This window comes from Semicossyphus pulcher, unplaced genomic scaffold, assembly GCF_022749685.1.
Source record: "Semicossyphus pulcher isolate SPU_LCO1_2020_fin unplaced genomic scaffold, fSemPul1.0.p SCAF_10, whole genome shotgun sequence".
Classification (NCBI taxonomy): domain Eukaryota; kingdom Metazoa; phylum Chordata; class Actinopteri; order Labriformes; family Labridae; genus Semicossyphus; species Semicossyphus pulcher.
In genome coordinates, this window is record NW_027211604.1 from 934318 (window position 1) to 949009 (window position 14692).

Here is a 14692-nt window from a genome sequence, read left to right on the forward strand (position 1 = left end):
TGTTTCACGAATCTCATGAAGTTACAGCCTTTGTAACTACTGTAAATTAAATTTGTGCATGTAAAAATGCATGTTTTCCTTCTTGTGATCGTATAAAGCCCAGGTCAAAGGTCAGTTTGGTGGTCGTGTCCTGATGTTTTGCAGGAGGATGTTTGGGTTAGCCGTCTTTTTGAGCTGTTAATTTGTCCCCAAAAAAATCCCATATCATGTCCTTGTATTTAAGTCTTGCAATCTTTTTATGAGCTTCTGTTCAGGCAGTCTGACGAGGTTGTACACGCGGCGTTGCTTCTCTCGTTTGTTTGCCTCTGCAGCTTCACTCTGGTGCTAAACTGGCAGCTGAATCTGCAGATTTGTCATTGTCGTAGATTAAGACATAGGACCTTTGCGAGACACTTTGCTGTCTGTGGTGTAAAACCAAAAGTATGTCCACACACCTGCTTCTCAGAAGCTTCGGTGTCCTGCCTGTCTGCTCAGGACTGTTCGCTTTGTTGGCGTCCTCCATTTTCGTAGCAATCAACAACATAGTAGTCAAAAAGGCATGCAAGAGGTCACGCTGATACATGAACTATTCATTCAGAAAACAGTGGAACGACAGACCCATCTGCTTCTGACAGCAGCACATTGTGTTGGTTATTATTCAGCAGTAACTGACCCATCCGTCGCTCCCGGCATCCAACCCGTTCTGACTTTATCGACCTTTCTACAATGTCACATGACTTCCCACATGCAGGAGCATTTGCTCTGAGCACCGAGGCGAATATTGATGCTACTGGGTTTACATTGGTGTTAGCTGAATGCCTGGTGTCTAATGGAGGTGCTTCAAGGTACCTGGCCAGCTGGCCTTTCTTTCATAGCGATGGCTTTAATTTTATTCTTTAAGTAGAATAACAATTCTCTGATTTTACTGTAAACCCACATGTATGAGCTCATGGTAAAATTGGGTTTTTCATCAGTGCACCTTTCAACACCTTGCACAGTGCCTCAGCAGATGAAAAATCATGTCTCCCAAGATCAACCGAAACTTTAGGCCTATTTGAAAAATGTTATTATATAGGCCTAACACCAGGAAACACAAAACACAAGGACTGCATTGGTGTAATATAACATATTTACAGATTCTACTGTACATTGAAATATAGACTATGTAGGCAGGGATGTGGATTTTAGGGACGGCAAGTGTTTCCGTTTGTGCTACGCTTGTAGTCCCAGTAATATCGACCAATCACGTATAAGCAGGCTGGGGCGTGTGCAGGAAAAACAGCGTCATCTGACAACGATTGAGTTTCTTATTAATCTCTAGAAAAAGACGTCTGCATGCTAACAGCTGACAATCTGCTCTAGATGAGAGATTGACACTGTGTCACAAAAGCTGTTCAGCGTTTAGATTTCCCAACCTCCTCGAATGCATCAGAAATGATCAATCCGACTTCCGTTCAACAGACTTCTTATTTTAAAGTCGTTTCCTTCTCCTCTTGAGGACAGACCTGACAAAGCTTCATTTTGACTCGTTACTAATCTGCATCATGATGTTGAAATTTCGGCAAAGATAAGAGCCGTTAATTAAAGTACATCACAGGAAATAAAGGCAGCACGCGGAAAAGGAAGTCTTGACTGGGAGAAAACAAAGTAGGCCTGGAAATATCTTGAGGCCAATATAACTTAAACAGATATGAAAGCATAAAAATGGCATGACAGGTGGCCTACCTGAGGTTATGCAGCAGGTCCTGTCAGAGTGATAAGCAGCGCTAGATAAGCGACAGCCGCACACCGAGATTGATTGACACATGTACAATCAAATCAGTATTATACTTTGACCAGCGGTGCATCAGTGATGCTTTCTATTGGTTAAAGCAGCAGCAGCCTTGGCAATGACATTGATTGACATACATACAGACAAATCAGCGTTGCAAGCATGATGCATCTTTTTCGTATTTCAATTGGTCAAAACCGGGACGTATTAGTGTGTCATCGATATCTGTCGGGCTTGAAAACGGGGCGGTCCTGGTCAAATCGGGACGTATGGTCACCTTAGGTAACTGCCTTTTTGGTTATCTAATCAATGTGTTGGAAAGGACCAACGTTCCCCCTTAAAGAAAATGTTGAATGTTTGTTTCTCTTTGGAAAGGGACACACAGAGCAAACAGGAAAGGCCAAAGAGCAGAGAAGAGCAGAAATAGTGAAGGGAGTAAAGGACAAGACAGCAGAGGAGGAGGGAGGTGGTGAAGGTGAGTCGAGGGGAGGAGAGGAGGTGGGAGGAGAGGAAGAGGAATGAGAGGAAGGGAGGAAAGAGGAGAAGACAGGAGAGGGCAACCCCTCCTCATCCAAGGTGAAGGGTCACTGCAGTCAGTTTTAAAATAGCCTGAAACCATGATGTCATCAGGGAGAGATGCAGAGATGCTGTGATCGACTATCAGCAGGTCGAGTTCAGACTCGGAGGAAGTGATGGAGTCAGAGACGGACAACAGGCTTAAAATCCAACCAGCTTTAAAGTCAGATATTGAACAGCAGAGCTGGAAGAGCAACAAGTGAATGGATCTTGCGTAACACTGAACTCATTGAACTTAGCGTGCTTAACCACAGTGAACACAAGCAACAGGCCCTGTGACTGTGTGTGTGTGTGTGTGTGTGTGTGTGTGTGTGTGTGTGTGTGTTTCAGCACGATATCAACAGATAAACTTCTGTTTTTTCCATTCTGAACCATCACAATCAAGTGACCTTATTTCTGCTTTAGTAGACACAGGTAGAATAACAACGAGGTGTAGTTAGCATAAAAAATAACTGTTAATGCTAAATGTTAGCGTCCTGATCGGAAACACAGGGAGACTTATTGTTCTGCTCCGGGGCTGAAGTCGTAGCTAGCTCTCTTTTACACGCCAGAAGCAAGCAGCTGGCAAGACACGGGAACCCGGCTCGAGTCCTGAGGAGTCGTAGGCTTTATTGTTTACACACGTAGGCTAATGTTTATTCAAGTTTTTATTTGCATGTGTGAGATAATGGGCTTCCTCGCAACTGTGGCTAGCACAAGTGTTCGTGTATGCAAAAAATTGCCACAACAATCCTAACTTTTGAAAAGAACATGTACTGCCCACAGAAAGCTTAAAACTTTCTTCTTCAGCACCTTCTTTTGGAGCATTCAGTGATACTTCGACACAATTCCTCACGTTATTACATCTCCTGACACAAAACACGAGTGCTAGCGAGACAGCAGACAGAAGCATCAGTTCACTAGTGGCAGTGTAAAGTGTTATCCGTCTGCAGAGGGAGAGTATACAGAGTGTGTTTTGCTGAACAGAGTGATGGTGTGTGTCTGTCCCAGGGCAGATGAGGCTCAGTCATCACTGATACTCCCCCAGCACAGAGGTCTATCCTCAGGTTACCACCGACTGCCTCCACAAACACGGCAGCTCTCTCTCCTCTTTCTGCCTCTGTGTGACGGTTTGTCTCTCTTTCGTTTGTATCACAGAGATTCATGTTGAAATTTTACACATGCAATGTTTGGCAAGATCCAGAAAAAAGAAACAAGAATGATACCTCAATGTGATGTAACACACGCAGGTCAGAGAGGGAGATATAGCACGCTAACTACAAGTCAATCGACCGTAAAGTACACAAACCTGTCGTCTTCGTCCGCCCGTAGTGCCGAAAGAGGGACCAAATTTAAGTAGTAAGGATTTTGTCTTCTATCTCCTTGTCGTTTAGAGTCGTTCAAGGACCATTTTCCTTTAAATGTCGACCCTCCAATCCTCTCTCATTGTGAGCCTGATGGATTGTCTAAAGACTGCGTACTGTGCTGTCGGCCATGTTGGTTCAGTTTCAGTCTTAAACCTGCGTGCCTGACCCACCTTTAAGCTCGAGGGACGTTGTGATTAAAACATGATACTTTTACTTTTAATTAATCGCCTGAATCCATCCAGTATCTATACTGCTTGTCCTGTTCAGTGTCACAGGGGGGCTGGAGCCTATCCCAGCTCTCATTGGACAGGTCACCAGTCAATCAGAGTGGGCCATTTTGCCGATTTTCAACCTCAGTCCTATCGTGCTGATGATCGCGAGCTAATGCCATTATGGTAGGAATAAAATGTGCCTTTGGAGGACGCTATCCGCTTCTCCAATGGGCCCTGGAAAACTTCCGCCAGACTACGTAAAACACATCTAGCGAAGGCTCGCTAAACTACACTTCCTCAATCTAGGGCGCCCGCCTCCGATGTCATGTCTCGTTCAAAACGAGATGATCCACCGGTATGTTCTCATCGTATTTCAGATTCTGTCCCGCTCTGAGCCGTTGCCTGCAGTGAAATTATTTCACTCCAGCGTCTCTCGCTGGGCGGTTCTGGGCACTCTGGGTGTTGTAGGAATGTAGAATGGACGAAACCACGAGCTGTTTGTACAACTTCCTCCACAGCTACGGCGCCAATTTTAAATATTATTGCTTCGATTGATTACAGAGAACACCAGCTCTGACTGACGGGGAGACCTGCTCCTTTAAGATGGGTCAGTACATTTAAAAATACAGCAGTGCATATCAGCCGACCCCCCCCATCAGGAGGTTTCGACACATAATGAATCCAAACCTGACTTCATGTTATTTTTTCACCTTTTAAAGAAACAAGATTTGAAATGATCAGCCATCATTTTTATTTCCATGTTTATTTAATGGTGCTCCTCTTCTTAAAGGGCGTTGTTGTGGCATTCCAGCACACACTGGTGTGTTACTTGTTGGCCTGTTAATCAGTGGGATAGTATAGCTATAATGTTAACGGTGCTTGTGTACATGTGTACAAACACATTCTTAGACACACGGCTCCAAAGCACTGCTACAAGTCCAACACAAGAGTGTGAGAGGAGGGGGGTGCCTGCCTCACCCTCGACCAGCCTGTAAAACACACACGCACACACACATGCAAACGCACACGCACACGCACGCACACACGCACACGCACACACACACACACGCACACACACACGCACACACACACACACACGCACACACACACACACACGCACACACACACACACACGCACACACACACAAACGCACACACACACACACACGCACACACACACGCACGCACACACACACGCACACACACACGCACGCACACACACACGCACACACGCACACACACGCACGCACACACGCACGCACACACGCATGCACACACACAGCTTATCCCAGCTGTTGTTGCAGATGGATTGATAACAGACACTCCCCAGCAGAGCCAGACTGAGCATCACTACCCAAAACAACTGTAGTGCTCAGGGCAGCCAATCAGTGAAGCCGATTTAGGTCATGTGATAAGTCTGCTACAAGCAGAGCTGCTGAGACTGATGTTTATCACTAGAAGGAAGGTTCAAAATAAAATCTCCTCTTGAAATAGTGACTTAGGTCTTCAGATTGGATGTCGTTGCTTACAGCTATTGGAACAACTTACTCCCATGATTCCATTCGATCACAGTACCCAGTTAGCAGGAACGTTCCCATAACATTGTCTCACATTACCTACAAGTTCTAATCATGTTTGAAAGAAAACGTTTTAATCTAATATTCAAAGAACGTTTTAAGGATTTCAAATAAAGTTCTGGTTACGTTAAAACTTAAACGTTAAAACGTTTTAACTGCAACATCTTTTTCAGGATGTTAGCACGGCCTGAACTATCACAACGGGATTTATAAAACGTTCCTGAAATGTGAGCTGAACATTCTCACTGCAACGTTCTGAAGATGTTTTCAGAGAAAGTTCTCCTGCTATTAAAAGGAACATTCTGGGAACCAAATAAAAACTTCCCACTCAAAACATCACCAGAACATCGCACGTAACATTCTCAGAACAAAACATTTCCAGCTGGGAAGAACCGAGAAGGTTTTTGTTGATGGACAAAAGTTGGTTTTTAGTTTTACACATTTTCTGAAACATTACGAAACTTAAAACAGGTTTAAATAATTACACAGAAATCTGTAGGAAGTCTGGCCACGTCTGCAGTAATCTCTGTCACAGATTGTGTGTATTAAGACAGAAACTAACAGGATTATTTGGGTCGAAAGTGTTCTGCCTTCTGTTTGTAGTTCCTGTAGGATTGTGTCGTTTGGACGATTGTCCACTGGTGGCATTGGCTGTCGTCAGGGTCTGGTTCACTCAGATGTTGAGCACATTTTCGTTGCTCCTTCAAATTAATCTTGCCTGCTCAATAACTGACACAGGAAACTGAAATCAAAGTTGGCCAAAATGAGGAGATCACACGGCTTAACATGGATTCCTTGTTTGCCTGCATGTGTTTACAGAGCTGTGAGTGGGTCTCTACGCTTCACTGCAGCAGACCTGACGCGCAAAACGAACAGAGCAGCAGAAAATGTCTCGCGTATTACACCCGCCTCCCGCGCAGCACATGCGGCGGCTGGAGAATGCAGCATGGAATAACATTGGAGCGGTTCTGTCCCGGCACAAGCGTGTCAAAAACACTTCTAATATGTCGTAGATTCCCCTTTACACAGTCCTGGATGTCTCTCAGGATCAATACAGTACCTTCCTACCTGCCTACATTCCTTCCTTAATGGAGTTCTGGATCCCATTGGTGGCCACCTGTTGAAGATTCAGCTTTAATTCATCTCTTTAAAAAGACATCTGCAGGCAAGGAAATGCTAACAATCCACTCTGAGACGTCGTCACTGTACTACAGCTCCATTCTCAGGTCGCTCGTCGGGCTGTAAACGATGCAGTGCAAGGAAAAGGAAGTCTTTATCGCCAACTGCTCGCTACACTGGAAGCCCTGAAAAGTTGTCTGTTGCTCCCCGAGGTTTTGTTGTTGTTGGACGGTACAATGTGGTCGAAGTGCTTATTAAAGGTACATTGGGCAGTAATCTAAATATATCTTCAGAAACCAATGTTGAGTCATCTCTGTTTGAAGGTAGAATAAGGCGTGACGCCTCCTGTAGGCTTAATCTTGAGGTGAAGGCAACGTTTAGGTTACAGTATTGCTGGTTGGTTAAAACGTGAGGAGGCTGACCATCAGGAAAATGAGCTCAGAGAAACTCTCTGTGATGTCGGACATAAAGAACCTCAAAAGGAATCTGGTCTTTACATATTTCGGTTTAGACATGAAGTTGAACTTCCTCCCTCCTTGGTGCCACGCTCTCTGACTGTTTGACATGACTTGCAGTATTTGTGTCTTGATGGAGGAGTTGGCAGTGGTCGGCTCTACCAGTAAAGTAAATATGAGGTCATGGAAATGGAAGGCAGGCCTCTTCTTTTTAACAATTAGATGGTCTGATAGGCGAGCAGAGTATGAGCGAGCCGCAGCCACCGCTCTGCATGATGAGATTAGTCACCAGGACTTCTCCTCTCTCCTCCGACTAATTTGAAAATGCATCCTCATCTAACCAACCTGGGCCTCCTTATCTGCTGCTTCTTAGGGATAGATACAGAGAGACGCTGGAGGGTGCAGCACCTTTACGCTCAGTCTTCTTTCGGACAGGAAGAGGGTTTTTATTTGGTTTTTACAGTCTGGTTTGCTAATCACCTCTCCTTCCGTCCCAGTGATGGATGGCTGTAAGCTTTCATCCACCTCCAACATCTCCTCTGATGCCACTTTGTCTTTTCTACTTCCTGCATTTAAATGTATGACGGGACATGGATTTCATGTGATTACAACCTTCAGTAAAATCATTGAGTGATAATGCAGCATGCAGCCAACAGGAGTTACTTGATTTTTGGGTTTGGGTTTTTCAGTTAATTGATGTGAAAGGAAGAAGTTGATCAAATCTTCTAGAACCTTTTATATGTATTGAAATAATCCTTATTTTGCAGGCCATCATTGCAATGACAGTTTCATGATTTTGATTTTGCAAACATTTGCATACGGAAGCTCTAAGCGGACGTGCATCCGTGCATTTTATTTACTTTGAGGGTTTTTTTGGGTGAGCTAACTGAGCGAATCACTTCCTGAACCCATCAGTCAGTTGTAAAGGACAGTACCAAGTCGAGGGCACTCCAACACCAGGGGTAGGAAGCAGGACACATTGTAAACGCTGTGATATGGTGCAGTTTGGTCAGATTAAAGGAGCTGTTTGGCTCAGTGCTGTGTGTCGGCGTGTGAATGTCAGGCTGTCAGTCTTTGGTGGTGGTGGACGGGGTTTCAGAACCTGTTCAATGTTTGTGACCAACAGAAATCTGGACAGAAAACCTTTACACCATTACAGTGCATTACAAACTTCATGTGGATGTGGTCTAAGATTTGCTGCTGCTGCCTCTTACCTCCCTCTTCCATCTAATCTCATGATCTGTGCTGCTTTAAATGCATTTCCATTTGGCCTCATTACTCTCTGAGAGGACTGGCACCATGAGAGGAGAGAGCCAGATATCTCTCCCCCTTGGCCACTTGGCAGGACTGCAGTGTCTTTGTGTATGTATAGCTGAGCGTGTGTGTATGTACAGTATGGGTGTACAGTATTCGGTCTTTGTCACACACAGAAATTCAAATGTTATCACAGACGACTTTCTTCCTTGAGTTTTTTCATTCATGTTTAATCTGATGTCTGAGCAGGGAATCAAATCAGCTGCGTGTTTAACCAGACTTGAACCTTTTATTTAATTAAGTCTTTTCAGCTCGTGCATTTACTGCACTCTAAGAACTTTATATTTACCTTTAAGCTCATTTCTCCAATGTCAGAATTAAATCATGACTGTTTTGCTGGAGTTGAGGCGCATTTCATAATGACGATCATTTGATTTACGGCCGACACTGAGCTCAGTCAGAGCTGTCTGAGGTCGGTCTGTCCTGTCTTTAGTCTTAGCTTATGCAAATGTTGGAAGTTCAATGTCGTGAGCCAACAGCCAAGCGTTGCACTCTTTTCAGCACCAAATACGAAGCAGCAAACACGAGCTACTGTCACTGTGACGGGATAGTTGGACACTTGCTTATCGTTAGGACACTGCAGCAAGGCGATGGTTGGTTCTTGAGCTGCACTGAGATGCAGTGGTTAGCACTGTCGCCTCACAGCTAGAAGGTTCCTGGTTCGAATCCCAGTTTGGATGTAGTGGGCCTTTCTGTGTGGAGTCTGCATGTTCTCCCCGTGCATGCGTGGGGTTCTCTCCAGGTTCTCCGGCCTACTCCCACAGTCCAAAGGCGTGCTCATTAGGTTCATTGGTGACTCTAAATTGCCCGTAGGTGTGAGTGTGCATGTGAACATGAAAGGTTGTCTGTCTCTATGTGTCACCCCTGTGATGCACAGGTGTAACCCCACCTCTCGCACAGTGACAGCTGGGATAGGCTCCAGCCGGCTGTGACCCTGAACAGGTATAGATGATGGATGGATGGTTCTTGGGAACCGGTGACAGTTTGAAGTAGGGAGGAAGAAAAGGCTTTGCTATACCAACACAACAAACACTTAATGAATGTGTATAATGCCAACAGTGATATAATGCCAAGGGCAGACGGTGTTGTTGTCTTTTCAAAGTCTTGTGTATCGTATTCCAATATGTACCCATCGCACTATAAGGTTTGAAAGCATTCATTTAACTGCTCATATTCATCACTTCATCAATTCCTTCTTAAAGTTCACCCAAGTTACAGAAGGATGTATCGATAGCCTAAGTCGTGTAACGCTGCAGACGCTTCATCCAGAGGAGAGAGATGTCACGAGTAAACTGCACGCTTTCCATACACAGACACAGTCCAACAGTCGTTACTTTTCCACAGGCAGATATCAGTAACCATTAAAGAGACCTCTGAATGGCCATCAGCATTTAGAAGTGGTTTCTGTTTGGGTTGAACCACAGACCGAAAGTGTACGACTTAATGTTCATCATATCTAGAAAAGGGCATCTTTTCAATGAGATGTTGCTGAATGGGACTGATCCACACACTCGAGTGAAATAAATCAAATCTGTGCACTTTCACTGTCGTCTTTCGAGCTGTTTGGTGACACAGCCAGCCTCTCCGTCTGCAGGTGGGTTTCCTCTGTGGCAGCAGCAGCTGTGTTCGACAGATGCTAAATTACAGTGTGGACCTCATGGTTGTTTCTCTCTGGCTCTGGCAGGCTAATAATAGCGTTAGCCTGAGCAATGGAGAACCTCAGCGGTCATGATGACATGGCTGATGGCGGTGTGGAGGCTGTGCTGCACAAACCATGTTTGATTTAGTGCTGTTTAAATGTCTTAAAAGCAATAGGTTACAGTTTGCTATATGTTGTGTTGTCTTTGCCAACAATCAAAGCTTTTTACTAATTTTGTGATTTTATAAAAATGACTTTAAGTTAAATTAAGTTTTTGTCTGAAAGTGGCTGCGTTTGTTTTTGCTGGATATTATTCTCAGCATTATTTTAACGCTTTAACAGAAAGAAATTACTTTTCTGACACCAACAAAGTCGGAAGGATCGTGAGGCCTCATGTTTTACAATCAACAATGGAGAGAACTCGGATCTCTGGGACTTCAGCTAATGCAGTTCAACTGTCTGTCGGTGGTTCTTCTTGGTGTCCGGCCATTGTGGCTTTGGTTCACATGCTTACTCAGTGAATCTTTTTCTGTTAATTCAAAATAAACCAAAAACAACACACTTCAGTTCCTGGGAACCAAATCATGTTTTTAGATCAGCAAGTGGAAAATCTCCCACGGAACATAGAAAGCAGAAATGTTCTTGTGTCGTATGATTTGGACCTGATAGATTGAAGACTACGTGAGCATCACACTATTCAAAGATATGTTTTGTGCTCTGCGTTCAGCTGATCATTTGACATTTAAAACATTTGTAGCACCTAACATCCACTGGATCAAGTTTTCTGGGGTCGAACCAGAAATGTTTTCCTGTTTAATAGCATGTTCCTTTATAATCACAGGTTTGATGATGGAATCCTTAAACTTTAACTCAACATCACCCACATCTGCTTCTCTCTGTGTGTCTGCAGGTTTGTCTGATGTGCCGTGAGCATTGGGAGCACCGGTCTGCAGCCCTGGTGCCACCCAGCCTGGCTCACCAGGATGGACCTTGCCCATTCCTACAGGGTGGAGCTGGACAGCCTGGACCTCCAGCAGGTCCCAGTGCTGTCACTCGACCAGATACGTGCCATCCGGGCCAACAATGACTATATGGAGAGGCCTGTGGCGCTGGAACCGGCATCCCAGACGGGATTTTTCTATGCCCATGAAGACCGTTACCCTCAAGGAGTATATTCCCACCACCCCCAATCATCCTTCCACTCAGCCCTGTCCCGCAGCCAAAGTCAGCAGCAGCATGCTCACCTGGCCCACCTGAGCCGTTCCAGTACCATAAGCTCTTCCATTTCCCGGACAAGTGCCACCTCAGACCAGCGACTTCTTGCAGGTTTGACCCCATCTCATTCTGGCCTTGGTTCAGTGGTCCGTTCTCAGCCTAAAGGAGAACTCAAGCCTGACGCTTCCTTCGGTAAAGGCTTGACAGATGACGAGGCTGAGCTGGGCCTCCATTCGTTCATCTGCGAGCGCTGTGGTCGCTGTAAGTGCCATGAGTGCTGTGCACCCCGCCGCCTGCCTTCCTGTTGGGCCTGTGGACAGCGCTGTCTGTGCTCCGCTGAGAATGCAGTGGAGTACGGCACCTGCTTGTGCTGTGTTAAAGGTCTGTTCTACCACTGCTCCGCCCAGGATGACGAGGATAACTGTGCTGATCGTCCATGCTCCTGCGCTCCAGCCCATGCCTGTGCCCGCTGGGGCACCATGGGGCTGCTGTCGCTCTGTCTGCCCTGCCTCTGCTGCTACCCCCCTGCCAGGCTGTGCCTTGCCCTGTGCCAGGGTGCCCACGACCGCGCCACACGCCCCGGCTGCAGGTGCAGCAACACCAACACTGTCTGCCGCAAGATTTCCGCCTCCAATCCAAACCCTGGTCATCCCGCGCTCCGCAGCAAGGCCTTAGAGAAGCCGTTATGACAGGCCTAGATGGGGGCCAGGTAAATCTATCTCCCCTCAGCTGTCGCCAAAGCAATGCTGTCGCCATCAGTGCCACAGCTGACATTGTGACGACAATGCCATTGTGACCCACCTACCTACATACAACAAGCCAACCAATCAACCAACGTGAAGTGTTGTTCACCTTATGTACCTTGAATTAACTTCTTCTCCAGCTCAGGAGGGACCAAAGCTTTATTGTGCCTGTTCATGTTGGAGTCTTAATGCCTACAAAACAAAAGTAATCCTGAAGAAGGAGAAGCTGTTGTGCTTTGCTGGACTGCCCTTCAACCTTAACCAAGCCTTCCAGACACAGATCACCTCTCTGCAGTCTGTGGTGTAATCTGGATGCATTAAAATCTATTTATTTATTGTTGAACCTCCTTCTTCCCCACCGTTAGCAAAGAGAACTCGCAGAGCACAGAGACAGGCAGTGGACTAAATCATGAAGGAAAGATGCCTGTGGCGACGTGTGTGGTCTCTGCCAAGAGTTTCTGTCCTCTAGAAAGAGAGATTCAGAAGAAGCATGGGAAGTAGGAGCTGGACTTAAATCACTGTGACATTCAGAAAATTCCTCTAATGGCTGAAGACGAATGAAGAAAACCAATGTTGTGCTTTGGTAAATATCAGACTGGGACAAAGCATAAAGTGAGAACACAGACACTTGTAGGACACCCGTAACTACAGTTTGCAACCAAAAAAAGGGACCATGCACTGTACGAACTGTTTGTAAAGGAAAAGCACTGTGAGGTAGAGGGACAACGTTTTCCCCAGCAGCCGAGAGCTGAACGGGAGACTATTTAACCGGAGGGAGGGTGCATCCATTGTGACTAGGCAGCGTGTGCGTGTGTGTTTGTCTGTGTGTGTCCTCATACCGTACACCAACCTGTGTACGTAGAGCCCGTGTGTATGTTGTTTTGTCAGCAGAAGAAGCCTCCCTTGTCTTATTTTTAGCCATGCTGCTACAGTGGAGCTCTGAGGGTCTGGTCGGGTTTCCTCCTGAAGTCAGGCTGTCGCCAGCCTCCCTCCTCTGACCGACCTCCTTTAACGCTGCCCCACCTCCACCTCCATCCTTCTCTCCCCCATCCTCAAATCAAATTCTCTTCTACCTGAACCATCGTCGTGTCTTACTCTCATTGAGGAAGTCCACTAGCACCTTGATCATAAAGTATGATGGATGAAAAATAGCTTTTCTTGAGTTTGTTGGTACCAAACCAAAGACCAATAATGCTACCATGGACATAATGTTGGCATCAGAGGTACCGTAGCTTTCCAAACATAGTCTCAGGATTTCTTGAGTTCTTTCTATCCCACTTGGTTTGATCCAGGGGCCATATTCACATATGTTTGGAGCCAATCACTCATCACCTGAGTACACCAATATTTCAGGGGCAGTGGTTATACCAACACAGGAAAAGAGAGTCCTCCTAAGATTTACTGTTCCCTACGCTGGAGTTTAGAGACGACCTCTACGATTGTTATCTTCACCTGTGTGCAGATTGGAGTTCAGATAACTGCTAGGTCCTGCGATTACATTTCGGCCAATGAGTTTCCATCTCTTTAACTGTTTACCTGCATACAAGCAAAATCTCTTCAAATTGTATTTGTCATTATTACATTATTACAGCGGAACACTTCGGCCCTCGCAGACAGATGCTGCCTTCACACGCAGATATCTGTTTGTAGAGACTGTTTGATCCTCGCCATTTTTACTAAACATCTTCTAACAGTGAGGTGAAGCAAATTAGGAAATAATCATCATGCAAGTCCTTGTTTTTAGACTTAAAAGTCTCTTTGGCGTTGAATACCACCTCTTAAGTCTTGGCTGTCCAGAGGACCAAAGCAACCTGGAACTAATAAAAATCTAAGTTCTTCTAGTGAAAGTTAGCAATGCCTGGAAGAACAACATCTTGAGGAGCTTTTTAAAACATTTTGGGCTCAATGTCAGGTGATTTTGATGGTGGGGGAGCCATGCTATTGCCTAAACCAACAAATGGAAACAGTCCAATGAGATCAAGGTTTGCTCTGCTAGTTGGCAACTACAAAGATTGAGTTATGCAGCCTAGACGACCTTAGCCGTCCGTCTCAGTAAACCACAATCCTTCTCAGAAGCACGGAAGATAATTTCAGAATATGGCCCGAGACATTCATGAGCTTGATTGAGCTCAGGTATCTCCATACGAGTAAACCTTAAGGACTGCTGAGAGGCAGACTGGATGTAATGAAAATCTTCCAGCACAAGACACAGAAAGATATACTTTATGATTTCCTCCTGTTGTTCTGTTTTGATATTACCACAGCACAAAAAGAAAAACAACTTCAACCAAGCCCAACGAGCAAAAGCTGCCTGACACAAGGCGTATCTTTCCCAGACACCCATATATCCCCTCCTGCCTCGTCCGTCTCTCCTCTTACGCTCAGAGGGCTAAAAGCCTCCAGTTCCTGGTCCATAGAGAGTTGATCAAACAGGCAATTAGCTTCATGATAGCTCTTAATGGGCCGGAGAAGAATGGAGCGTGGGAGGGAGGGAGGGAGGGAAGTGAGGGGACAGGATGAGTGGGGTTGTGGTGTTTGGCAGATGGACAGATGATGGGGAGAGAGAGGGATGCTGGGAAGGAAAAGAGAGGTTGGACGGAGGAGGAGGTTGATGTCACCAGTCAGTCCGACGGAGAGCATGCATCACTTTTACCGAACAAGTTATTCAGCAGAAGCGACACACACACACACACACGGTTCAAACTGTAAATGCAGCAATGGTGTAAGGCTTCTCTTTTCAAAACAA

The 14692-nt window shown here is 45.6% G+C and overlaps 1 protein-coding gene across 1 annotated transcript; it reads left to right on the forward strand.

The window, feature by feature from the left end:
* The first annotated feature begins 10971 nt into the window (after window positions 1–10971).
* On the forward strand, window positions 10972–14338 carry LOC138603138 (protein sprouty homolog 3). The gene has a single exon (XM_069674829.1). It carries the CDS (start codon window positions 10972–10974, stop codon window positions 11890–11892), a length of 921 nt encoding a protein of 306 aa, XP_069530930.1. The 3' UTR covers window positions 11893–14338.
* The last annotated feature ends 354 nt before the right edge of the window (window positions 14339–14692 follow it).

Bases quoted from the DNA above. Each gene is read 5' to 3' on its own strand.
- LOC138603138 (XM_069674829.1), top strand. From the start codon at position 10,972: ATGGACCTTGCCCATTCCTACAGGGTGGAGCTGGACAGCCTGGACCTC.